Here is a 25669-nt window from a genome sequence, read left to right as displayed (position 1 = left end):
CTTATTTGTCTTTTTAGTTCAGAAGTCTCATGATTTTCTTAAAGCACACTTAAAACACTCCATTTGTGATTTTCATGAAGGATATGAAAGTGTCCAAAAGTCTTCCAAACAGAGGGTCAACTATATACCCTTAGATCCTTAATTTTGTGAAAGAAATTTTGTGGAGCTCACATTTGCCTGAGCTGTAAAACCTTAGCAATAATACTCTGCTCTAGAACCCTCACTTTTAAAAGTCATGAGATTCCACACTTGACTTAGAGCAAAGCAGCAATTTTTCTGAATCGTCTCTGGGCCTTCGCGTCCAAAGTTCCCCTACACTTTGAGACCTGGGGGACAGCGTTTCAAATTGGATATAAGTCTCTTTCGCCAAATCATCTTCCCAGAGGGAGTCTGACTTACACTGAAGTTTGCAAACTTTGTACAACAGGAAAAAAATCAATGGCAAGACAACAACACAGGCAGCACCACTCACCACCATAAGGAAAGACCCTTGAGAATCACCTTCTTCTTCAACTCTGTCAGTAGAAAAGGTGATACATTGGTCTTTCTGGGGAGGCATTCCTTTTGGACAGACACATGCTATATATTGCCAACCAGGCAACAAGCCACTTATGGTGACTTGGTTCTTGCTGGAGTCTGCATTAAGCAGTAGCAGGTCCTTCTCACCATACTTGGAATACAACACAGTCACTTCCAAATTCTGCGTGGTGTTAATGGTGTTCCACATCAAGATCACGCTTTCTTCGGTTTCGCTGACTACCTGGAGATTTTCTATTGTGGCATTCGTTTCCATCGGCAGGGCTTGATCCAACAATGGCAACTCTTCTCTTTTACTTGCACTAGCTGGGGGAAGCTTACCGCTACCCATCTCCACCTTGACATTTCTTTTCCCATCTGGGTGGAGTGACTGACGGCTGGCCATGGTAGTGCTTGTAGATATTCTAGTGCTTGGAGTTGTGGCTGAAGAAACAATGGAGGAGAAGAAAGGAGATGAGGAGAAGGAAGCAGTGGAGGGAGGCGATGAAGTAGAAGTAGGAAGAAAAGTGGAAGAAGCTGGGAAGGAAGAAGAGGAGGAATAAGGCCAGGGAGACGATGATGAACCAGGTAGAGTTGCAGATGTTCTAGATCCCAGCTGGACCTCTTGCTCAGGGTGATCCCCAGTTCTTCTTTCAGAAGTTTCTGATGATACGGTGGTCATAACAACACCAACCACTGTCACAGTAACCACAGCTTCTGACATCCCAGCCAAATTTTTGGCCTTACATTTGTAATCCCCAGCATCCATGTAAGAAATGCCTGTCAAGCTTATTATGGACCATCTGACTCCCTCCTCTGGAGATTCCTGAATTACTGGAAGAAAGAAAAATGCATAATCTGTGAGATAAAAGAAAGAAAAGATTCACGCAACATGCCGACTCAAAAGGCAATAATTTCTGGTTCTACACGCGTACCTCTCACATAAACCAAGAGGGAAATGGCATGCTGCAAGTCTCTGATTGCAGATAATGGTTCTGTAAATGGTTTATATGGAAGTGTAGGACATTCTGGGTGTCATGAAATTTCTATGGGAAATAGTATTTTTTTTGCGGGGGGGGGAAATAGTATTTTAAAAAGACATGGGGCTGAGAATTAAGAATCTTTGGCCTTAGTAAACTTTTTGTTTACTAAGTAGTATGTGATTCTAGACAAGCCAATTAGTGTCTTTAGGCCTCTGTTTACACATTTTTAAAATAAGGGGATAAGACAAAGTGATAAGACAAAGTGATTTCAAATATCCCTTCCAATTTTAACCCACTGTGATTCTGTAAGATGTTTATCACAAGACCTTACTTAAATATTTCTCAAAATACTTTTTCATTGTAATAAAGGGTTAACTATCCACATAGTCAGAAGGCATAGTGGATCATTTTCTGGCATGGAGGAGTCATAATTTCTATTCTTATCTTTCACAGTATATTTAATTTAGATAAACAAGTAAACAATGAGGTTTTTATTTATGGAATAATACATAGTGTTTGCAAAATTGGAATTTTAATTTCCTAAACACTAAAATATGAACATATTTCCTTTCTGTCTTGATTTCTGAAGCTTTCTGAAGAATAATAATATGCACAGAGTGGTATTTCAGTAGCTCCAAATTTAACTCACTGCCTTAAACTGTGGGCTTAGGCCTTGACTGTTGTTTTTAATTCTATCAGGTTTCATTATTTCAGCCTCAATTTAAATTTAATTTGGAAGAATTTTTAAAATATATCCCTTTACTCATCAGAATATCACTATTGAAACTAAGGCCAAAGCATTGATTTGGTCATAGTAGGATCTAAAAACCTGTGTAATCGATATTTTTTAAAATTACACTTTTTGCCTCATAATAAAGTTCCTATGTAATTTATTATTTGAATAATCATTCAAAAATAAGAAACTTGTTTGAAATTCCCTTAAGGAAATTGTAATTGTTATACATTTTAAAGTGAGCAGTATCCAAGATGATGGAGGAAAGATAAAGACAAAGGCTTTATCTGCAACCATCCATCCACTGCGTCATGTTGTTTTCCATCTAAGAAAGAAATCAGATTGTCTAATTTCATCTACATAGTTAATCAGACAAACTGAGGAAAATATTAATCAATAAAGTACACTTTTCAAATTTCTTCCATTCAACAATCTTAGCATATTTTATTAGAAATAACCAGCCAATCTCAAATCATACAAAAACATAAGATTAAGTTCAGTCATTTGTAAACTCCTTGTTTCAAAGGCCTGAATTAAGAAGATACCTGTATAATTAACTGGCGAGCTATCTGGTCTGGTCCAGGTGAGCTGTGGGGTAGGGTAGCCAGTGGTATCACACCGCAGCAGAACATTACTGCCCAGAGCAGAGGTGATCTGGGTGGCCGAGGTCATCACTGATGGCTTCAGACACTGCTGCAGCTCAGCCCGCTGAAACGAAATCCCTGTGAGGCGTTCCGGTTCACTACAAACCATCAGTGGATCAAGAAGCACTACCACAGGGTCAGCAACTTTTGACAATGCCATTATTTTGGAAATGTGACAGTCACAGAACCACGGGTTGTCCTGCAGGCCTAGACCAGAAGGGAGGAAAAGGTTGATAAAGGTTTTCCTGATGACTTCTGTTTACATCACAGCCTCGTGGGATGGCATTTCTACACTGTGGCCCTAAAAACATAAGTGCTTTGAAAGATCAGAGTCACCTCTCTGTCAGTTTTGCTCTGCACTCCAGCCACCTAAATCAATATATCTTGTCAGTTCAGATCATTAATGATTATAGCTAACAGTTATGGAACATTTACTCTGTACTAGGCTCTGTTCTAAGCACTTAACCTGTATTAACTGATTTAATCCCAACAATTCTATGAAAAGAATATTATGTCCCCATTGTAAAGATGAAGAAGCCGAGACACAGAGAAACCAAATAACTTGACCGAAGTCATTTAGCTAAGCAATGTCAGAGTCGAGATTTGAATCCAAGTACCAAAGAATGACATAAATACAGTGATAGATTTCTAGGGTGCCATGAAAGTGTGTATATATATATATATATAATATATATATATATATATATATATTTTTTTTTTTTTTTTTTTTGGCGGTACTCGGGCCTCTCACTGTTGTGGCCTCTCCTGTTGCGGAGCACAGGTTCCAGACACACAGGCTCAGCGGCCATGGCTCACGGGCCCAGCCGCTCCGCGGCATGTGGCATCCTCCCGGACCAGGGCACGAACCCACGTCCCCTGCATCAGCAGGCGGACTCTCAACCATTGCACCACCAGGGAAGCCCGAAAGTATTTATATTATTATAAGTATTATTATAGGGTGCTGTGAGGCACCTAACTCAGCCTGCAATATGTCATGATTTTGTGTGATTTTAAGGCATACTGAGTAGTACAAGTTGTTGTAGCAAAAGTATAGAGTGAGATTGGAAAAACTGGTAGAACATGGCTTGGCATGAGTGTTACATGTGGTGGTCACGGAGGTGCACTGCTCAAATCCCCTTTCAAGAGAGGATCAGCAGCAGGGAATACAGTTAGCTGACAGCCTCCAGTTGCAAATGCCTTCAGGATCTGCCTCAGCTTTCAGAACTGTTAGCCGAAGTGTTGTGTCCTTCAAAGAGGCTATCAGTGAAAGCTTAAAGAAAAGTGAGAAAAGTGTTATTGGAAACTAGAGGAAAAGGCACCATTGTTACGGAGTAGCAGAAGGTTCAGCAACACTATCACCTGTGGTTAACGTGGGAAGTAGAAAACGTACTCAATGAAATGAATGTTCTGACTAAGGATATTTCTACACAGTGTTGAAACTGCTGCTTGGTGTCTTCTTGCTGCTCATAGTAAAATGTAAAGGAGAGACAACAGCTAAAGGAAGAACTGTTAAATGTAAAGGAACTAAAACTTGCTAAGTTCAATTATAAAACTGTTTCTTACACCCAGCCTCTCCAAAATTCTCAGATTAAGAAAGGGCTTCAGAATAAAAGTCAAATGCATGTGGGTGGTTCTATACAATTAGTTGCTAAGATCTCGGAAGAATCTAACATGGTGCTGCTTCAGAGCATTCAGTCAGACAAAAATCTCCCTAAGCATCTTCAGGGTGATGCCCCATACCAGCCTTACATAAAAAGCCCAAGGTTGGAAAAGACGCATCTCAAAAAGATTTGTCGTTGTGCAGTGAATTATACATTGATTTGTAAGGAGAAAAGACAGAACAGCAAGTTTAAAAAAATCTAACCCTGGTGGAAGATTTAACTGTCCATTCATAAATTCTAGATTTCTGTTTATGCCTATTTTTATTATAACAGCACTTTGTGAGTGGTTCATATTTCTCTGCCAGTATTGGTAAAGTTTGCTGTTTTTATTATCTTCCATATTAGAAACTTTTTTTCTTTCATGGGTGAATTACCTTGACCTTCCTCCTCTTACACTTCGTTCTGTGAATCTATGAGCAGTTCTCTAATACTGACTTAAATTCTACTCAACCTGCCAACAAACATCAAATTCACTCTGTCATATAATAATTAATATGTGTAGGGACTTTCCTGGTGGTGCAGTGGTTAAGACTCTGCCTGCCAATGCAGGGGATATGGATTTGAGCCCTGGTCTGGGAAGATCCCACATGCCGCAGAGCAACTAAGCCCGTGTGCCACAACTACTGAGCCCATGTGCCACAACTACTGAAGCCCGCGTACTCTAGGGCCCATGCTCTGCAAAAAGAGAAGCCACCGCAATAAGAAGCCCACGCACCACAACAAAGAGTAGCCCCCGCTCACCCCAACTAGAGAAAGCCCACACGCAACAATGAAGACCCAACATAGCCAAAAAATAAATTAATTTAAAAAAAATTTTTAATTGCTTAAAACAAAAATAAATAACATGTGTAGAACGCTTCATACTTTCAAAACACTTTGAGTTGGTATGTCAGATTTTTTTCTTTATAAAATAATAACAAAAACAGACTTACAGATATAGAGAACAGACTTGTGGTTGCCAAGGGGTAGGGGAGGTGCGGGGGCACGACTGGGAGTTTGGGATTAGCAGATGTAAACAATTACATATAGGATGGATAAATAAGAAGGTCCTATTGTATAGCACAGGGAACTATATTTAATATCCTGTGATAAACCATATGAAAAAGAATATATATACGTATAACTGAATCACTTTGCTGTACAGCAGAAATTAGACACAACATTGTAAATCAACTATACTTCAATAAAATTTAAAAAAATAAAATAAAATAATAACAACACAAGATGACAGTTATTGGTTGCTTCCTATGTGGCAAATACTGCACTTATCAAGAATTGTAAAGGGTCGACACTTTACCCTACTTTAGGGTGACCAACTCATCTCAGTTTGCCACTGTTTTATGGATATTGGTAGAAGACACAAGACTCCTAGTCAAGGATGAAGAATAATTTATTAATCACAGATCTGGAAGGAGACATTATCTTTATTATATTGGGTAGTAAGCATATCTACCCTTTGCTCTGGAGGGAGACATATCTCTGCTTTCCAAAGTGGTATCTCTTGAAAAGACAGTTCAGAACAAAAGGCAGTCGCAGTGTCTACCTCTGTTCACAAGAGAAACGTGAGAGACCATGGAAAAGAGAGTGACCATGCTAAAGCGTTTGTCTATCTCAATCCTCACAATAGCATGAGGTGGATAATATTAGTATGATCCTCATTTTAAAGATGAGAAAATGCTCAGGGAAGTAAAGGAATCTGCCCAAGGTCACACAACTGGATGCAGTCAGGATATGAACCTTGATATCCTGATCTTAAAGCTCTCATTCTCAACAACTGTGTATATGTTTTATACTGACCTTGGGAAGCTAGTATGATTCTTCCAATTTCATACCAGACATTAAGGCACAAAGAAAGTACTGCCTTGACTTTGTAAGTAGCTGAGAGTCCTAAGTCCCATGTGTTTGAGCCTCCTAGTCTAATACTTCTTCCACCATAACTCATCTCTTTGTCACCTAAAAACATCTAGAGCATGGGTGGCAGCTGTAAGTGCTGTCATCTACAAATAACAAGTGTTAAAGTAGTGATGTCTGGAGCATAAATGTCTATAAAGGGAAAGATCAAGAGCTATAAAGTTAACATTTTCATTTATGCTTTGAAACTATTATAAAAATGTGTTAATGGTGAAACAAAATTCTTTAAAAAACAAATCCAATTGGTTATATCTAAAAGTTATGTAAACCAGGAGTAAACATTTTTAAATCCCTCAAAAATAAAATATTTATTCAAGCTATGAAATATCTAAGGTCAAGGGTACAACTTTTAAAGCCTGAATGATAATAGTAATATGAGGGTTGAACACATTCAAGTGTTTTTTCTTCTGGGGACAAAGTACAAGAACTCTCTGAAGTTAAACTATTACTTGTACTGCATTCCTTCAAGGCAAAGCACCAACCACAATCAGCAATTTGCATTAAGTAATTTATTTTATATAACTATTCTTGGATGGAGCAAAAGAACTTTGCCTTGTCCCTTTTCTAAAAGGGTAATGTTTTTCATGCATCACAGTAGTTGGATGTGCTATTCTTTATGAAAAGTCAGCGATAAATTCTAGTACAAAAGTTATTCTGCAGACTATAAGCTCCTGAAGGCAAAATCCATGCCTCAGTCAGTTTTGTGGAGGCAGTTATACTTAACAATTCAAAAGGGAAAGTAAAGTCTTTTCAACAAATGGTGCTAGAACTACTGGACATCTGCTTGGGAACAAATAAACCTCAACTTCTACCTCACACTATACTTGAAAACTATTTTGAGCTTAGAGTCATAAGTATAAAAGCTAAGAATATAAAGCTAAAAACTGAATATAAAAGTTAAAACTATAAAGAAAGAATATCTCTGTGACCTGTAGGTAAGTAAATATTTCTTAGATGGGACACAGAAATCACTAACTATAAAAGGAAAAACTGATAAATCGGATGTCATCAAAATTTTAAACTTTCTGAAGGGCAGAGTCAAGATGGCGGTGTGGGAAGACACTGAGTTAGTATCTCCCCACAACTAGGGCACCTGCCAGCCGCTGGTGGGGGACCCTGATGTCCAAGGAGATGGGAGGAACCCTTAAGTGCACCGCTGGGGGTTGGGCCAAATCTCCTGTGGTGGGAGGAGTCTGAACCACTGGACCAACAGAGAACCTCAGATCTGAGGGAATATTCACTGAAGTGAGGTCTTCATCTCAGCACCAAGACCCAGCTCTACCCAACAGCCTACAAACTCCAGTGTTGGAAGCCTCAGGCCAAACAACTAGTAAGACAGGAACACAAACGCACTCATAAAACAAAAAAATGAGATGGCAAAAAAATATGACACAGGTGAAGGAGCAAGGTAAAAACCTACAACACCAAATAAATGAAGAGGAAATAGACAATCTACCTGAAAAAGAATTCAGAGTAATGATAGTAAAGATGATCCAGAATCTCAGAAACAGAATGGAGGCATGGATTGAGAAAATACAAGAAATGTTTAACAAAGTTCTAGAAGAACTAAAGAATAAACAAACAGAGATGAACAACACAATAACTGAAATGAAAAATACACTAGGTGGAATCAATAACAGAATAGCTGAGGCAGAAGAATGAATAAGTGAGCTGGAAGACAAAATGGTGGAAATAACTGCCCAGGAGCAGAATAAAGAAAAAAGAATGAAAAGAATTAAAAACAATCTCAGAGACCTCTGGGACAACACTATATGTACCAACATTCGAATTATAGGGGTCCCAGAAGAAGAGAAAAAGAAAGGGTCTGAGAAAATATTTGAAGAGATTATAGTGGAAAACTTCCCTAACATGGGAAAGGAAATAGTCACCCAAGTCCAGGAAGCACAGAGAGTCCCATACAGAATAAACCCTAGGAAAAACACACCAAGACACATATTGATCAAACTAACAAAAATTAAATTCAAAGAAAAAATATTAAAAGCAGCAAGAGAAAAACAAAAAATAACACACAAAGGAATCTGCATAAGGTTATCAGCTGATTTTTCAGCAGAAACTCTGCAGGACAGAAGGGAGTGGCAGAATATACTTAAAGTGATGAAAAAGAAAAACCTACAACCAAGATTACTCTATCCAACAAGGATCTCATTCAGATTCGATGGAGAAATCAAAAGCTTTTCAGACAAGCAAAAGCTAAGAGAATTCAGCACCACCAAACCAGCTTTACAACAAATGCTAAAGAAACTTCTCTAGGCGGGAAACACAACAGAAGAGAAAGGACCCACAAAAACAAACCCAAAACAATTAAGAAAATGGTAATAGGAACATATATATCAATAAAAACCTTGAATGTAAATGGATTAAATGCCCCACCCAAAAGACACAGACAGGCTGAATGGATACAAAAACAAGACCCATACATATGCTGTCTCCAAGAGACCCACTTCAGACCTAGGGACACATACAGACTGAAAGTGAGGGGATGGAAAAAGATATTCCATGCAAATGGAAATCAAAAGAAAGCTGGAGTAGCAATACTCGTATCAGATAAAATAGACTTCAAAATAAAGACTGTTACAAGAGATAAGGAGGGATACTACATAATGATCAAAGGATCAATCCAAGAAGAAGATATAACAATTATAAATGTTTATGCACCCAACACAGGAGCACCTCAATACATAAGGCAAATGTTTACAACCATGAAAGGAGAATCAACAGTAACACAATAATAGTAGGGGACTTTAACACCCCACTTACACCAATGGGCAGATAATCCAAACAGAAAATAAATAAGGAAACACAAGCTTTAAATGACACAATAGACCAGATAGACTTACTTGATATTTATAGAACATTCCACCCAAAAGTGGCACAATACACTTTCTTCTCAAGTGCACACGGAACATTCTCCAGAATAGATCACATCTCGGGTCACAAATCAAGCCTTGGAAAATTTAAGAAAATTGAAATCAAACCAAGCACCTTTTCTGACCACATGGCTACGAGATTGGAAATCAATTACAGGAAAAAAAACTGTAAAAAACACAAATACATGGAGGATAACAGTGTACTACTAAATAGCCAAGAGATCACTGAAGAAATAAAAGAGGAAATTTAAAAATCCATAGAAACAAATGACAACGAAAACACGACAACCCAAAACGCAGCAAAAGCATTTGTAAGAGGGAAGTTTATAACAATTCAATCTCATCTCAGGAAACAAGAAAAGGGCTTCCCTGGTGGTGCAGTGGTTAAGAATCTGCCTGCCAATGCAGGGGACACAGGTTTGACCCCTGGTCCAGGAAGATCCCACATGCCGCAAAGCAACTAAGCATGTGTGCCACAACTACTGAGCCTGCTCTCTAGAGTCCATGAACCACAACTACTGAACCCCGTGTGCCACAACTACTGAAGCCCGTGCACCTAGAGCCCATGCTCCACAACAAGAGAAGCTACTGCAATGAGAAGCCCATGCACCACAAGAACGAGTAGCCGCCGCTCGCCACAACTAGAGAAAGCCCGTGCACAGCAACGAAGACCCAATGCAGCCACATATAAATAAATTAAATAAATTAGTTGAAAAAAAAAAAGAAACAAGAAAAATCTCAAGTAAACAATCTAACCCTACACTTAAAACAACTAGAGAAAGAAGAACAAAGAAAACCCAAAGTTAGAAGGACAGAAATCATAAAGATCAGAGCAGAAATAAATGAAACAGAAACAAAGAAAACAATAGCAAAGATCAATAAAACTAAAAGCTGGTTCTTTGAGAAGATAGACAAAATTGATAAACCCTAAGCCAAACTCAACAAGAAAAGAAGGGAGAGGACACAAGTCAATACAATTAGAAACGAAAAAGGAGAAATCACAACTGACACTGCAGAAATACAAAGAATTGTAAGAGACTACTACAAACAACTCTATGCCAATAAAATGGACAACCACAAAGAAATGGACAAATTCTTGGAAAGGTACAATTTTCCAAGACTGAGCCAGGAAAAATTAGAAAATATAAACAGACTTATCACAAGTAATGAAATTGAAACCGTAATTAAAAATCTTCCAACAAAAAGGAGTCCAGGACCAGATGGCTTCACAAGTGAATTCTATCAAACATTTAGAGAAGAGCTAACACTGATCCTTCTCAAACTTCCAAAAAATTGCAGAGGGAGAAACACTCCCAAATTCATTCTATGAAGCCACCATCACCCTGATACCAAAACGAGAAAAAGATATCACAAAAAAAGAAAATTATAGACCAATATCACCGATGAACATAGGTGCAAAAATCCTGAACAAAATACCAGCAAACGAAATCCAACAGCACATTACAAGGATCATACAGCATGATCAAGAGGGATTTATCCCAGGGTTGCAAAAATTCTTCAATATATGCAAATCAATCAATGTGATACAGCACATTAACAAATTAAGGAATAAAAACCATATGATCATCTCAATAGATGCAGAAAAGGCTTTTGCCAAATTTAACACCAATTTATGATAAAAACTCTCCAGAAAATGGGCATAGAGGGAACCTACCGCAACAGAATAAAGACCATATATGACAAACCCACAGCAAACATCATTCTCAATGGTGAAAAACTGAAAGCATTTCCACTAAGATCAGGAATAAGACAAGGATGTCCACTTTTGCCACTCTTATTCAACCTAGTTTTTGAAGTCCTAGTCAAGGCAATCAGAGAAGAAAAAGAAATAAAAGGAATACAAATTGGAAAAGAAGTAAAACTATCACTGTTTGCAGATGACATGATGCTATACATAGAAAATCCTAAAGATGCCACCAGAAAACTACTAGAACTAATCAGTGAATTTGGTAAGGTTGCAGGATACAAAATTAATGCACAGAAATCTCTGGCATTCCTATACATCAACAATGAAAAATCAGAAAGAGAAATTAAGGAAACACTCACATTTACCATTGCAACGAAAAGAATAAGATACCTAGGAATAAACCTGCCTAAGGAGGTGAAAGACTTGTACTCAGAAAACTATAAAAAACTGATGAAAGAAATCAAAGATGACAGAAACAGATGGAGAGATATACCATGTTCTTGGATTGGAAGAATCAATAATGTGAAAATGACTATACTACCCAAAGCAATCTACAGATTCAATGCAATTCCTATCAAACAACCAATGGCATTCTTCACAGAATTAGAGCAAAAAATTTTTACAATTCATATGGAAACACAAAAGACCCCGAATAGCCAAAGCAATCTTGAGAAAGAAAAACGGAGTTGGAGGAATAAGGCTCCCTGACTTCAAACAATGCCACAAAGCTACAGTAATCAAGACAGTATGATACTGGCACAAAAACAGAAACAAGGATCAATGGTACAGGATAGAAAGCCCAGAGATAAACCCACACACAAATGGGCACCTAATTTATGACAAAGGAGGCAAGAACATACAATGGAGTAAAGACAGTCTCTTTAATAACTGATGCTGAGAAAACTGGACAGCCATATGTAAAAGAATGAAATTAGAACACTCCCTAACACCATACACAAAAATAAACTCCAAATAGATTAAAGACTTAAATGTAAGACAAGACACTATCAAACTCTTAGAGAAAAACATAGGAAAAACACTCTTTGACGTAAACCACAGCAAGATCTTTTTTGACCCACCTCCTAGAGTAACGGAAATAAAAATAAACAAATGGGACTTAACAGCAAAGGAAACCATAAACAAGACAAAAAAGACAAACCTCAGAATGGGAGAAAATATTTGCAAATGAAACAAGAGACAAAGGATTAATCTCCAAAATATACAAACAACTCATGGAGCTCAATATCAAAAAAACAAACAATCCAGTTAAAAAATGGGCAGAAAATCTACAAACAATAAATGCTGGAGAGGGTATGGAGAAAAGGGAACCCTCTTGAACTGTTGGTGGGAATGTAAATTGATACAGCCACTATGGAGAACAGTATGGAGGGTCCTTAAAAAACTAAAAATAGAACTACCATTCAATCCAGCAATCCCACTACTGGGCATATACCCTGAGAAGACCATAATTCAAAAAGAAACAAAATTGAGTTATTTGTAGTGAGGTGGATGGACCTAGAGTCTGTCATACAGAGTGAAGTAAGTCAGAAAGAGGAAAAAAAAATACTGTATACTAACACATATATATGGAATCTAAAAAAAAAATGGCACGGATGAACCTACTTGCAGGGCAGGAATAAAGATGTAGACATAGAGAATGGACTTGAGGACACAGGGTGGGAGGGGGAAGCTGGGGCGAAGTGAGAGTAGCATCGACATATATACACTACCAAATGTAAAATAGATAGCTAGTGGGAAGCAGCAGCATAGCACAGGGAGATCAGCTCGGTGTTTTGCGATGACCTAGAAGGGTGGGATAGGGAGGATGGGAGGCAGGCTCAGGAGGGAGGGGATACAAGGACGTGTGTATGCATATGGCTGATTCACTATGGTGTACAACAGAAACAAATACAGTATTGTGAAGCAATTATACTCCAAAAAAGATCTATTAAAAAAAAAAAGAAATTTAAACTTTCTTACCAAAGACACCATGAAGAAAATGAATAGACAAGTCCCAGACTTGAGAAAATATTCATAATGCATACAACTGATAAAAGACTCACATTCAATAATAAAAAGACAAACATTAAAAAATTATAAAGAAATATACCAATGGACAATAAGCAAATATAAACTGTCAATACCATTACTTATCAGGGAAATGCAAATTAAAATGATAATGTGATTCCACTCCCTGACGTATCTACTCCCAAGAATGACTGAATGAGAAAGACTGACATCAAGCGTTGGTAAGGATATGGGGCAAGCAGACTGTGTTAGTGGGAGTGTAAAACAGTATAACCTCTTTGGAATACTGGTAGTTTCTTTTTTTTTTTTTTATAAATGTCTGTTGTTTCTTTTATTTATTTATTTATTTTTGGCTTCGTTGGGTCTTCGTTGCTGAGCGTGGGCTTTCTCTAGTTGCGGCGAGCTGGGGCTACTCTTCGTTTTGGTGCGCGGGCTTCTCATTGCAGTGGCTTCTCTTGTTGCGGAGCATGGGCTCTAGGCGCACAGGCTTCAGTAGCTGTGGCACGCAGGCTCAGTACTTGTGGCTCACGGGCCCTAGAGCACAGGCTCAGTAGTTGTGGCACACAGGCATAGCTGCTCCGCAGCATGTGAGATCTTCCCAGACCAGGAATGAAACCCATGTCCCCTGCATTGGCAGGCAGATTCTTAACGACCGCGCCACCAGGGAAGTCCCTGGCAGTTTCTTAAAACGTTACATATACAGCCATCCTATGACCTAACAACTTCAATCCTAGGAATTTATCCAAGAGAAATGAGAACATATGCTACAAAAAGCTATGCACAAAAATGTTAATAGCAGCTTAATTCGTAATAGCTAAAAACTGGAAACAGCTCATGTGCTCAACAACAGGAGAAAAGATGAACAATTGGTACAATCATACAATTGAATATGACTCAGCAATAAGTAACTACTGATACATGCAACAACATGGATGAATCTCAAAAACATAATGCTGAGTGAAAGAAGCCAGGCACAAGAGTGCCTCTTAAAGGATTCCATTTACATGAAATTCTAGGGCAGGCAAAATTAACCTATGGTAATAGAAGTAAAAATAGTAGTTTCCTGGGGTGGGGGGAAATTGACTGAGAAGGGGCACAGAGGAACTTTCCGGGGTGATGAAAATATTCTGTATATCAAGAGTCCCCGGGCTTCCCTGGTGGCGCAGTGGTTGAGAATCTGCCTGCTAATGCAGGAGACACGGGCTCGAGCCCTGGTCTGGGAGGATCCCACATGCCACAGAGCAACTAGGCCCGTGAGCCACAACTACTGAGCCTGCGCGTCTGGAGCCTGTGCTCCGCAGCAAGAGAGGCTGCGAGAGTGAGAGGCCCGGGCACCGTGATGACGAGTGGTCCCCGCTTGCCACAACTAGAGAAAGCCGTCGCACAGAAACGAAGACCCAATACAGCAAAAATAAATAAATTAATTAATGAACTCCTACCCCCAACATCTTCTTTAAAAAAAAAAAAAAGAGTCCCCAACCTCCAGTCCGCGGACTGATACAAACTGGGCGGCACAGCAGGAGGCGAGCAGTGGGCAAGCGAGCAAAGCTTCATCTGCCGCTCCCCATCGCTCTCCATCGCTCTCATTACCTCCTGAACCATCCCCCACCCCCACCCTACATTCATGGGAAAATTGTCTTCCATGAAACTGGTCCCTGCTGCCGAAAAGATTGGGGACCGCTGCTGTATCTTGATGAGGGTGTGCATTTTGTGCAGGTATATGTTTATCATCATTTACCAAATTGTACACTTAAAATCCACTGTATGCAAATGATACTTCAATTCCTCAATTTAAAAGAAATTTAAGGAATTCCCTGGTGGCCTACTGGTTAGGATTCCAGGCTTTCACTGCTGTGGCCCGGGTTCAACCCCTGGTCAGGGAACTGAGATCCCATAAGCTGCGTGGCATGGCAAAAAAATAAAATTAAATTAAATGTTTAAAAATATTTTTTTAAATAAAAGAGTGATGTCTCTGGAGATGGACTGTGAAGTTGAAGCTGACTCTGCCTCTTTACCAGCTGGAAAAAGAAGGTTATGACAATTACAGACCCATTTCATGGGGTTGTCCTAAAGGCTGAGATAATGCCAGGCAGTCCTCAGAAGAGTGTCTGGCAAGAAGTAAGCCTTAACTGTGTGAATTTGTTTCCCCCATGCCTAGGAAACAGCAGGCACACCAACAGAGACTGAGAAGTATTCGTCGAACTAAAACAATGCCATTTTACAGAATTCTGTGGGAATACTCAGAGCCACCACTGCCGTTTTGGCAAACCCCTTTCTGAACAGAAGAGCTCTTTTACAATGGAGCAAATTTGTACCAATAAAAAGGACCAAAAAAACATTTTATACTCTCTGCTACTGCAGGTTTTTTCCTCCAAGATAAACAGTGATAGGCCTTGCAGTTTGCCTGCGTAAATATGTCCTTATATCTTGAAAAAGAGGCCATGGAAATTTACCTGTATTGCAAATCAATACTCTAGTTTCATAGTTAATTTAAATGTTCATTTACAGGACACTAGTTTACATTTTTACAGATACATTAAAGGACAATTTTATTAGGTTGATATTTTTATTCACACAGAAGAGAGAGGAAGTAATTGAAAAGCCTCTCCCTAAATTATTTTTTAATAAATAATGATTTAAAAAGATCAGTAAAATAAGATATATGAGGAACATAACTCTAGTATTATTACATACCTTGCATTACAAAGGAGTGGGGAAGAGCATGGGTTCTAGAACCACATGGCTTGTATTCAAACCCCAGCTCCATCACTATGTGATAAGTGACTTTGGGCAAGTGTTTTAACTTGTGCCTCATTTCTTCATCTATAAAATGGGGATGAAATGGTATTTACCATGGAGTGAGACTAGAAGAAGTTATATCCATAAACTTTTTGGCCATGAGTAAGCATTCCATCAATATTAGCTATTACTATTTATTATTACAAATAGAATATGTTAACAGCAATAAACATAGGGCAATAAAAATGAAATGGAAACAGAATGTATCCCATTATAATAGTACAAAGGTAAATTCTACAGGGTACCTGGAAATATATAATTGCTACAGTTAAACACTGAGTTCTAGAAAATCTAGAGCTGGTTCTTATTACCATATTTTAATGATGAAATTGGAAGACTCAAATATAGTTAAAAATAACAAAAAAGCCAAACTAGAAAAATCTTTCTTTATAAGACACTCACGTCACAGCTGCTATGGATTGTTGTTGATCTAAAATCATAGCCTCAGAGACTGTCCACTTTATATTCTAAAGCACTATCACATAAACTCAACATTTTATTACATTCCTATTAGCAAGACGGAATAAATCCTGTCATCTCCATTTTCCAGATGTGAAAACTGAGTTTTCTGTGTGTGATTCACACACATGAACTAGTCTTCTTTTGAGAGGATAGCACTTCTTTTCCCCTTTTGTTACCTAGTAGTCATGACTTTGCTAAGGTCAGCTGCCACACATGGCTGGACATGTTTCAAAATATCTTTTGTTATTTATTATCATGATTAAAAAAGTAATGCATGATCATTGCACAACACTTTGAAAATACAGAAAAGCAAAAAGATATCAAAGAGAATAGTTAACCAATTACTGTAACTTTTCAGACTTTTTCTTTGCAAATTTTAAAATAGTGATCATGCTTTATATACAATTACATCAATTTAATGTTACACTAAAAGTATTTTCCCATTAGTTTTTAGAGAAACTGAACCCTTCCTCAACAAAATATTAGCAAACCAAATCCAACAATACATTAAAAGGATCGTACACCATAATCAAGTGGGATTTATTCCAGGGATGCAAGGATGGTTCAACATCAAATTAATCAATGATTACATAACACTGTATCCAACAAAATGAAGGATAAAAGTCACATGATCCTCTCAAAAGATGCAGAAAAAACTTTTGACAAAATTCAACATCCATTTATGATAAAAACTCTCAACAAAATGGGTATAGAGGGAAGGTACCTCAACATAATAAAATCCATATATGACAAACTGGCAGTCAACATCATACTCAAGGATGGAAAGCTGAAATCTTTTCCTCTAAGATTAGGAACAATTCAAGGATGCTCACTCTCACTTTTGTTCAACACCATATTGGAAGTCCTAGCCACAGCAATTAGGGGGAAAAAAGGAAATAAATAAAAGGCATTCAAATCTAAAAAGAAGCAAAACTATCACTATTTGCAGATGACATGATACTATATATAGAAAACTCTAAAGAACCACCAAAAAAAGAACAAATAATTCAGTAAAGTCACATGACACTAAGTAAATATACAGAAATCTGTGCATTTCTATACACTAATAACAAAGTATCAGAAAGAAAAATTAAGAAAACAATCCATTTACAATTGCATCAAAAAGAATAAAATACCTAGAAATAAACTTAACTGAGAAGGTGAAAGACCTGTACACTGAAAACTGTAAGAGACTAAAGAAATAAATTGAGGATGATACAAATAAACAGAAAGATATCCTGTGCTCATGCATTGGAAGAATTAGTATTATTAAAATGTCTATACTACCCAAAGCAATCTATAGATTCAATGCCGTCTAATCAAAATTCCAATGGCATAGCTCACAGAACTACAACAAATAATTCTAAAATTTGTATGGAAACACAGAAGATCCCAAATAGCCAGAACAATTTGAGAAAGAACAAAGCTGGAGGTATTATGATCCCTGATTTCAAACAATACTACAAAGCTATAGTAATCAAAAGAGTATAGTACTAGCACAAAAACAGGCATGAAGATCAATGGAACAGAATTGAGAGCCCAGAAATAAACCCACATACATGTGGACAATTAATTTACAACAAAGGAGTAAAGAACATACAAAGGAGAAAGGACAGTCTTCAATAAATGGAGTTGGGAAGACTGGACAGCCGCATGCAAAAGAATGAAACTAGACTACTATCTTACACTGTACACAAAAATTAACTCAAAATGGATTAAAGACTTGAACGTAAGACTTGAAACCATAAAATTCCTAGAAGAAAACATAGGTTGTAACCTAACTGACATTGGTCTAAGTGATGTTTTTGTAGATCTGACTCCAAAGGCAAAGGAAACAAAAGGAAAAATAAACCAACGGAACTAAACTAAAAAGCTTCTGCACAGCAAAAGAAACCATCATCAAAACAAAAAGGCAACCTACTGAATGGGAGAAGATATTTGTAAATCATATATCCGATAAGGGGTTAATCTCCAAAATACATAAAGAAGTCATAAAACTCAACAACAAAAACAAATAAACAACCTGATTAAAAAATGAGCAGAGGATCTGAATAGACATTTTTTCCAAAGAAGACACAGAGATAGCTAACAGGCACATGAAAAGATGTTCAGTATCACTAATTATTAGGGAAATGCAAACCAAAACCACAATGAGATACCACCTCACACCTATAAGAATGGCTATTATTGAAAAGACAAGAAGTAACAAATGTTGGAGAGGATGTGGAGAAAAGGGAACCCTCATACCCTGTTGGTGGGACTGTAAATTGGTACAGCCAACATGGAAAACAGTATGAAGGTTCCTCAAAAAATTAAGAACAGAACTAGCATATGACCCAGCTATTCCACTTCCGGGTATTTATCCAAAGAATGCAAAAACACTAATTCAAAAAGATATATGCACTCTATGTTCATTGCAGCATTATTTACAATGGCCAAGATATGGAAACAACCCAATGTCCAACAATGGATGAATGGATAAAGAAGATGTGGTATATATACATACAATGGAACACTATTTAGCCATAACAAAGAATGAAATCCTGCCATTTTTGACAACATGGATGGACTTTGATGGTATTATGCTAAGTGAAATAAGCCAGACAGAGAGAAATACCGTATCATTTCATATGTGGAATTAAAAAACAAACAAATAAAAGAAAAGAAAAATAAACTCATAGATACTGAGATCATATTAGTGGTTACCAACAGGTGAGGGGAATGGGGGGGTGGGTTGGCAAAATGGATGAAGGGGGTCAATTGTACAGTAATGGATGGTAACTAGACTTGTGGTGGTAATCACTTCATAGAGTATACAGATGTTGAATTATAATGCTGTATACCTGAAACATATAATTTTTAAAAAAGAATCTAAACCCTAAAACATAAAGCTGTTTATCTCCATGGACAATGAAATTTCATAACCCTTTCCCATTTGATCCCTAAGTTCTCATTCAGATTTAACTCACAAGTGAAAAATATTAATGTTCTATAAATTATTTATTTATATTAATATTAGGAACTAATCATTAGAGAGCTATTAATAGCAATTTAGTAATTTGATTTTATTTTCTATATGCCTCCATTGGGTAATTTTATTAGAACCAAGAATTGCATCCAAAGAAACTTTTAAAAATATGTAGAGAAATAAAATCTCAATGTTTAAGTTAAGAAAATTTCTAGCCATTAGTCTTACTCATAAGGATTAAATTAGTGACTAGAATAAAGTAAATATATACCTTAGTATGGGTTTGCATAGTTCCTATTAGAGTATATATTTTAAGGACTCCACAACTATTGTTAAATTAAATTAATTTTTTTCTCTAACCCATCCTACAATACCTCTTTTATTTTCTAATCAAAAATGTTTGAAGGACTAGAGAGATAGTGGGAAAATGATGAAATAGCTGTGTAAGAAAATTTTCTTTGACCTTTTCTCTATCTGGTTCTTATTATTCATATTTTTAGTTTCATAAGTACTAAAATGCATATACATTTCAACAAAAGTAATGCTAAAGCAATTTAAGTGTTGTCACAGTACTTTCTCTTTTTTTCAGTTAGAAAATTTTTTATGGAAGGTACAGTATTATATAAGTTACAGGTGTACAATATAGTGATTCAAAATTTTTAAAGGTTATACTCCACTTATGGTTATTATAAAATACGTAGTACTTTTCTTTTTATCAAAAACATCTCAAATTTATCTTGTATTTTATTTATTCTTTATTTCAGCAAATATTTGGCAAGTGATATTGGTAGGAATTTCTGGGACAATTTCTTAAAATCTAGTTGCTTCTCATTCCAAAGTCTTATAAGTCATGTCACTGGCCAAACACTCAGAACTTCTTTCATCCTTCTGAGAACTATAACCTCTTCTGCAGCCATGATGGACATAACTTGTGAAATAACAACACAGCCTTATTGGGTGAACAAAACTTGAGCAAATCAAACTGCTTGGTCAAAGCCTCAGGCTTGTGTCTCATACAAAAGTGGAAAAGGCCTCACTGCCCACAGATACCGCTGAGAAGGGTCTCAGTTCATTGATTTCAATCGGGCAACCACATTTACTGGGCATTCACCATGTGCAGAGCACCGTACAAAGTACTGTGGGAAGACACACAAAAAAGAGAGAAGGATTTGCTAGAAGGACCTTACATGTTAAAATTCAAGGCAAATACCCATAGAACCTAAAAGAAGTTAGGATCAAAATACACAAAACTAATCACAGCTAAACTAAGAGACCAGACCCATTAGGATACCCATTTAGGGCAGTAAAATAACTGGTGTCTAGACTAGTTCTTTTTAAATTAAGAATATTTGGAAGATACACTTCCTAACTAATTAAACTAATTAAACCACTGCTACCTCATAAAGATGCAGATGCCCTTCTCCCACTCCTGAAGAGCCTGATGAAGGGTTGAAAAGAGACCAGAGCAAAAGGTTGGTTGTGGCCGAGTATGGAGCACTGGTGTGCTCATGAGAATCGTGCAGGTTGGTAGATTTTGTCACTCTTCTCCAGGTTCTCTAAGAGCAGCATTAGTCCCTCAGTTTATGAGGCCAATTCCCCTCCCTCCCCTAACACACACAAACATACACTGCTGCCCTCACTCCACACACATGGATGCATACACGCACACACAAATACATGCGCGCTCGTGCACAGACACAAACAGCCATTACACCTTACACAGGGCAGATGGGTAAACTGACCTAGATCAAATGATAAAGTACTATTCCATCAAAAGTGCAAGTATAGAGTAAAACAACAAATTCAATAGACATGAAAATCCTGCACGACTGAAGGTATACAGAGCAAATTATCTGGATCTGAGAAGCCCAGAGGCTGTGAGCTTACCAAGAATAATTCTTCTTGCTGAAAGGTCCAGGCTTCTGGATGATGTTGTAACTAAGTGGGACCAGCTCTCCAGGAAATCTGGCGGCAGTGTGGTTAATCTGTTGCTTGATAAATCCAAGTAGGCAAGGTTCTTCAGATACGTCACCGCCTCGTTTGGCACACTGGTTATTCTGTTATTGTGCAAATCCAGGGTCCTCAGACGAGGCATGTCCCTCAGAGATGTCCAAGGGAAAGCAGCCAGAGAATTTCCATCCAAGCGCAACTCGTGCAGCTGCTTTAGGTTGTAAAAGCTGCTGGTGTCAAGGCTGGCCACAGAATTATAGGTCAACCAGAGGTACTGGAGCTCCACCAGGTAGTAGAAGGCCTCGGCGGGGATCCTATGGACAACGGTCTTCTCTATGCGAAGCTTCACAGTGTCCACGGGGAAGTTTGTAGGTACCTCGTTCATATCCAGGTCACTACATAGCACAGACCTAGTGTCACAGAGCAATGGAAGAAAACGTGTGTTCTGAGACTCATTTGAAAAAAATAACACTTACTTGAAACAAGCATTGAATTTTTCATTCCCTACTGGTTTGCACAAAGTATCTATTCAGCCTGGGTAAACTGTTCATTAATAATTTGTCAATATCATCACCTTCTTCTAGGTTGAACTATATGAAATGGTCATTTTTGTAGGTTAAAAACAATCAAATATCAGCAATTTCATGCCTGAGCTCTTTAGGTGTCAGGCCTGTACCATACACATCACATCTATCCCTGTATTTAATCATCACAACAGCCCAACGAGTTGAATATTGGGTAATAGGTAAAGGCACCAGCTCTAGAGTCAGGCTCTATCACCTCCTTTGTGGCCATGGAAAGCCACTTCACCAATCTCTCATTCTCATTCTCTCACTTCACCAATCTCTCATTTTCCCACATGGCGCTGTTATGATGATTAATTGAAATGGATGGAAAATTTTACACCTTCCTGGCACATAATAAGCACTTGATGGGTATTTGCTATTATTATCTTCAATCTCATTTTTACAGATACAATAAATGAGGCCCATCAACATTAGGTAACTTCCCAGGATCACAGAGCTAGTGGTTACACAACAACCTTTCAGACCCACAACTGTCCAGCTCCACAGTGCACACTCTTAACCTCTTCAGGAAATGGCCCATTTTAAAAGAATCCCCTACTGAAGTTATAAATTGACCCCTTTAAAGAGGAGCACGAGAGAAAGGAAGAAAAAATGGAAGGAAGGTAGGAAGCGAAAGGAAACAGCAAGTGTTCATACTAGATGATTAAAATGGAGCCCTATTTTAACAATGTGACCCGTGCATTGCTTTCAGCCTAAGGAATAAACCAGGAACTGCAAGTTTATTTTTTTTACCACTCACTAATTTAAGTGACCTTGAGCAAGTCACATTGTGGTCTTGTTTAGTGGCACGTGTAAAACAGGCAGAGAAAAACCAGCCTGTCCCATGTGTGGGTATAAAGTATGAAAAATCAGAAAATTTAGATTCATTTAAACCTGAAAAAAAAGACCTATTTATCTCCCATTACATATTCAGTCCCACTGGATTGCTGAAAATGAACAATAAAAAGTTTTGCAAAGCATCATCTAAATTATAATACATTACACATATAGTAAATAATAATAAAAGACGGCCATTCAGTAAAACACATCACATTAAATCAGTGAATTTTTAAAGCCAGGCTATAATGTAAAGAGAGGGAAGAGGCATAAGCAACGTACTGGTCACATCATCTCTCTTTAACTTTAGGAGAAGAGCCTATAGCATCATTGGAATTCTCTAGGTACACTTCTCACTCTTCATCTCTATTTTGAATCACAAATTTCAGTGCTACTTTATACCAGAATGATCCAGCTTCTCCTCATTAAGTCAGCGTTCCAGTGTGTTGTAATGGAGGAAAGCCTGGACTGGAAGCTAAAAGACCTAGCGTCTTTGTCAGGCAGTCACTGCAGCAACTCAACGCTGTGACCTCAGACAAGCCATTTAGTCTCTATATGATTTAGTTTATTCATTTAAAAATGACAGTGGTCAAACTAGATTATTTCTGGAGTTCTTGTCAGGCATAACATGATATGATTTTTATAAAATCCATCAATAATGGGGCCACCATGAAGAAGGAAACATTTCTGTGATTGTTTTCTCAAAGGTAGCCTGATCTGAGTCATTAACTGCAGCATACTTTTGCCAAGTAGGTCTTTAAATTGTTACATTCTTCTCACTGTCTTTAACCACCTAGTGACTATCTCAAAGAGATACCAAGAGTTAGTAAATTTTATACAATAACAAGACAAACTACACAAAAATACGCGTTATTATTTATTTGTATAAAGTTGTAAGATATAAATTGAGCGATTCTTTTAACAAATTACTTTAAGAGACTTACTGTTCACTTCAACCGAGTCACACAAAAAAATCTGATTTTGTTATCAATATCCTCTCCAAAAAAAATCAAGGTTTACTATGTTTAGCCAACAAGAATTCTGTTTTGCATTTAACTTCTATCTAAAAGGATTCATGCATATTGTAAATAAATACTTATTCTCACTCCACAAGTAAATATTAAAGCAACACAGAGGTTAAGTAACTTCTGTAAGGTCCCACAGTGTCTGCAACACAAAGTGTTGACCCATTTCTTTCAAACTCCAATACCTTAAAAGGAGAAATTCTGATTATGAACCTCTCTAATTTCACTCATGTGATCGTCCTTCCTACTTCCTAAGGTCTATCCAGTTGCCATGAATAATCCTCAAAATGAAATGGAAAACACTGGAAGCAAATGATCTGGGCATGTCACACACCTTCTGATCGGCCCTGCCCTCTTGTGCTTTCTATAATCAGGCTGAACTGGCCATACGCATTTCAGTGGTTTGACCTCCTGCAAGGTTCATTTTGTGAATATAAGTGCAAAGAATATTTTATTAACAGGGAATGTGTCTGAGAGTCTCAAATAATTTGGGGCTTTGAAGGAGTTAAACTGCTCAAAATGAAAACATAAAGGAGCAGGCAACCAGGATTAACACAATTACGTTAAAGCTTATCTAGATTAAATCTTCTCTTCTCTGATTTCTGATCAACAATTTGCTTTCAAAAACAAGGCCATCTGGTTTGAGTCCTTTTCCTCAGAATCATTAGAACACTTAGTAGCAAGGAGAGAAGCATACCTTGATCTCATGCCGTCATTTCTGCCATGGTAATCACAGGTGCACTGTGAAGGACACGAACAGCTCACTCTTTCCAAAAAGCCAAGCGCAATGCACAGACTTGCAAAGAGACGCATGGTTCCTTTTAGACGTTATTTGGACAAAAGGTAAAAACCAAATCCTAAGCATTCAGAAACTGGTGTGCCAAGAATACAAACAGCCATTTAGTAACAGCAGATTACACGGGATTAGATGAGATCTGTAGTTACTTAACCTTCAAGTGTATCTTGCAGGGGATCAATCAACCTAGGCTTTGAATCTGGTTTCAGCAAAGTAACACATTCTAAGGGAAATGAACATCAAACACGTCAGAAAATTTTCAATAGTTGTCCATATCTAGATTTACAAGAAAATGCCTGTTAAATCCCTTTCCTATAGAAGTAATTGTTACTACACCTTGAAGATACACATAATGCTCAAAATAACTCAATATCTTAGCAGATGTTAGAAAACACTGTAGATTACTTGAATGTTATAACATTACAAATTTGACTTTTTGCTTTTTAACAGTATGAATAATATTTAGTTTTATAAAATTTAGCTTTAGAGATAGAAGCACATGACATAAAATTGATTTAGAGTAATCAATATTGCCACATACTGGCTAGCCCCCAAAACAAACTAAACAAATTCCAGTACCTAGAGTTTTTTAGGCAAAATGCTTCAATCCGTCACTGTCGTGGCAGCACTAAGACTGTGGTGACAGTGCATCGTGCAGTTCTCCCAGGTCATTTCTGTGTCATGCAGGCTCATCCCAACACATTTAGTTTTTTAGTGAAGCCATTATCTTTTTTCAAGAATATATTTTATTCCAAGTTAGTTTCCCATGTTATGGGCAATCAAACCTTATCTGAAGCTTAACTGTCCTGCTTTTAGCATAGATTAGGCTCTATCAGAAAATAAAAATTAAATATTTTAAAAACTACTTCCATACACATAACATAGAGAATCCACAGGGTCAATCAAGGATTTAGGCAATAAATATATAGGGCATTTATCCTTCTTTTGGGGTGGTTCTTTTCATCCCCTTTAAACCAAAATACTTTTTCAAAAGGAAATTAATTCTATAAATATAAGAAGATTATGGAAAATACTATTTAAAACTAATAGGATACATATAGAAACAATAGTGTCAAAAGAATTTTCTCAAAATAAAATACTGTGGATTTTCAGGATATGCACAATTCATTTATTCATCTGGTATTTACTGAGCATTTACTCTGTACCAAGCACTGAACTAAGTCCTAGGGGTCC

General features: G+C 37.4%; 1 protein-coding gene across 1 annotated transcript; it reads right to left on the bottom strand.

Moving 5' to 3' along the window:
- Positions 1-226: 226 nt before the first annotated feature.
- LRIT3 (leucine rich repeat, Ig-like and transmembrane domains 3) lies at positions 227-24492 on the bottom strand. The gene is made up of 4 exons (XM_065878227.1): positions 24377-24492; positions 21189-21661; positions 2778-3083; positions 227-1350 (listed from the first exon to the last, which is right to left on the bottom strand). Exons 1-4 carry the CDS (start codon positions 24490-24492, stop codon positions 227-229), a joined length of 2019 nt encoding a protein of 672 aa, XP_065734299.1.
- Positions 24493-25669: the final 1177 nt, after the last annotated feature.

Source organism: Phocoena phocoena, chromosome 5 (assembly GCF_963924675.1).
Source record: "Phocoena phocoena chromosome 5, mPhoPho1.1, whole genome shotgun sequence".
Taxonomy (NCBI): domain Eukaryota; kingdom Metazoa; phylum Chordata; class Mammalia; order Artiodactyla; family Phocoenidae; genus Phocoena; species Phocoena phocoena.
Note: the sequence above shows the minus strand (reverse complement) of the source record. Positions and strands in the feature narration are given on the sequence as shown.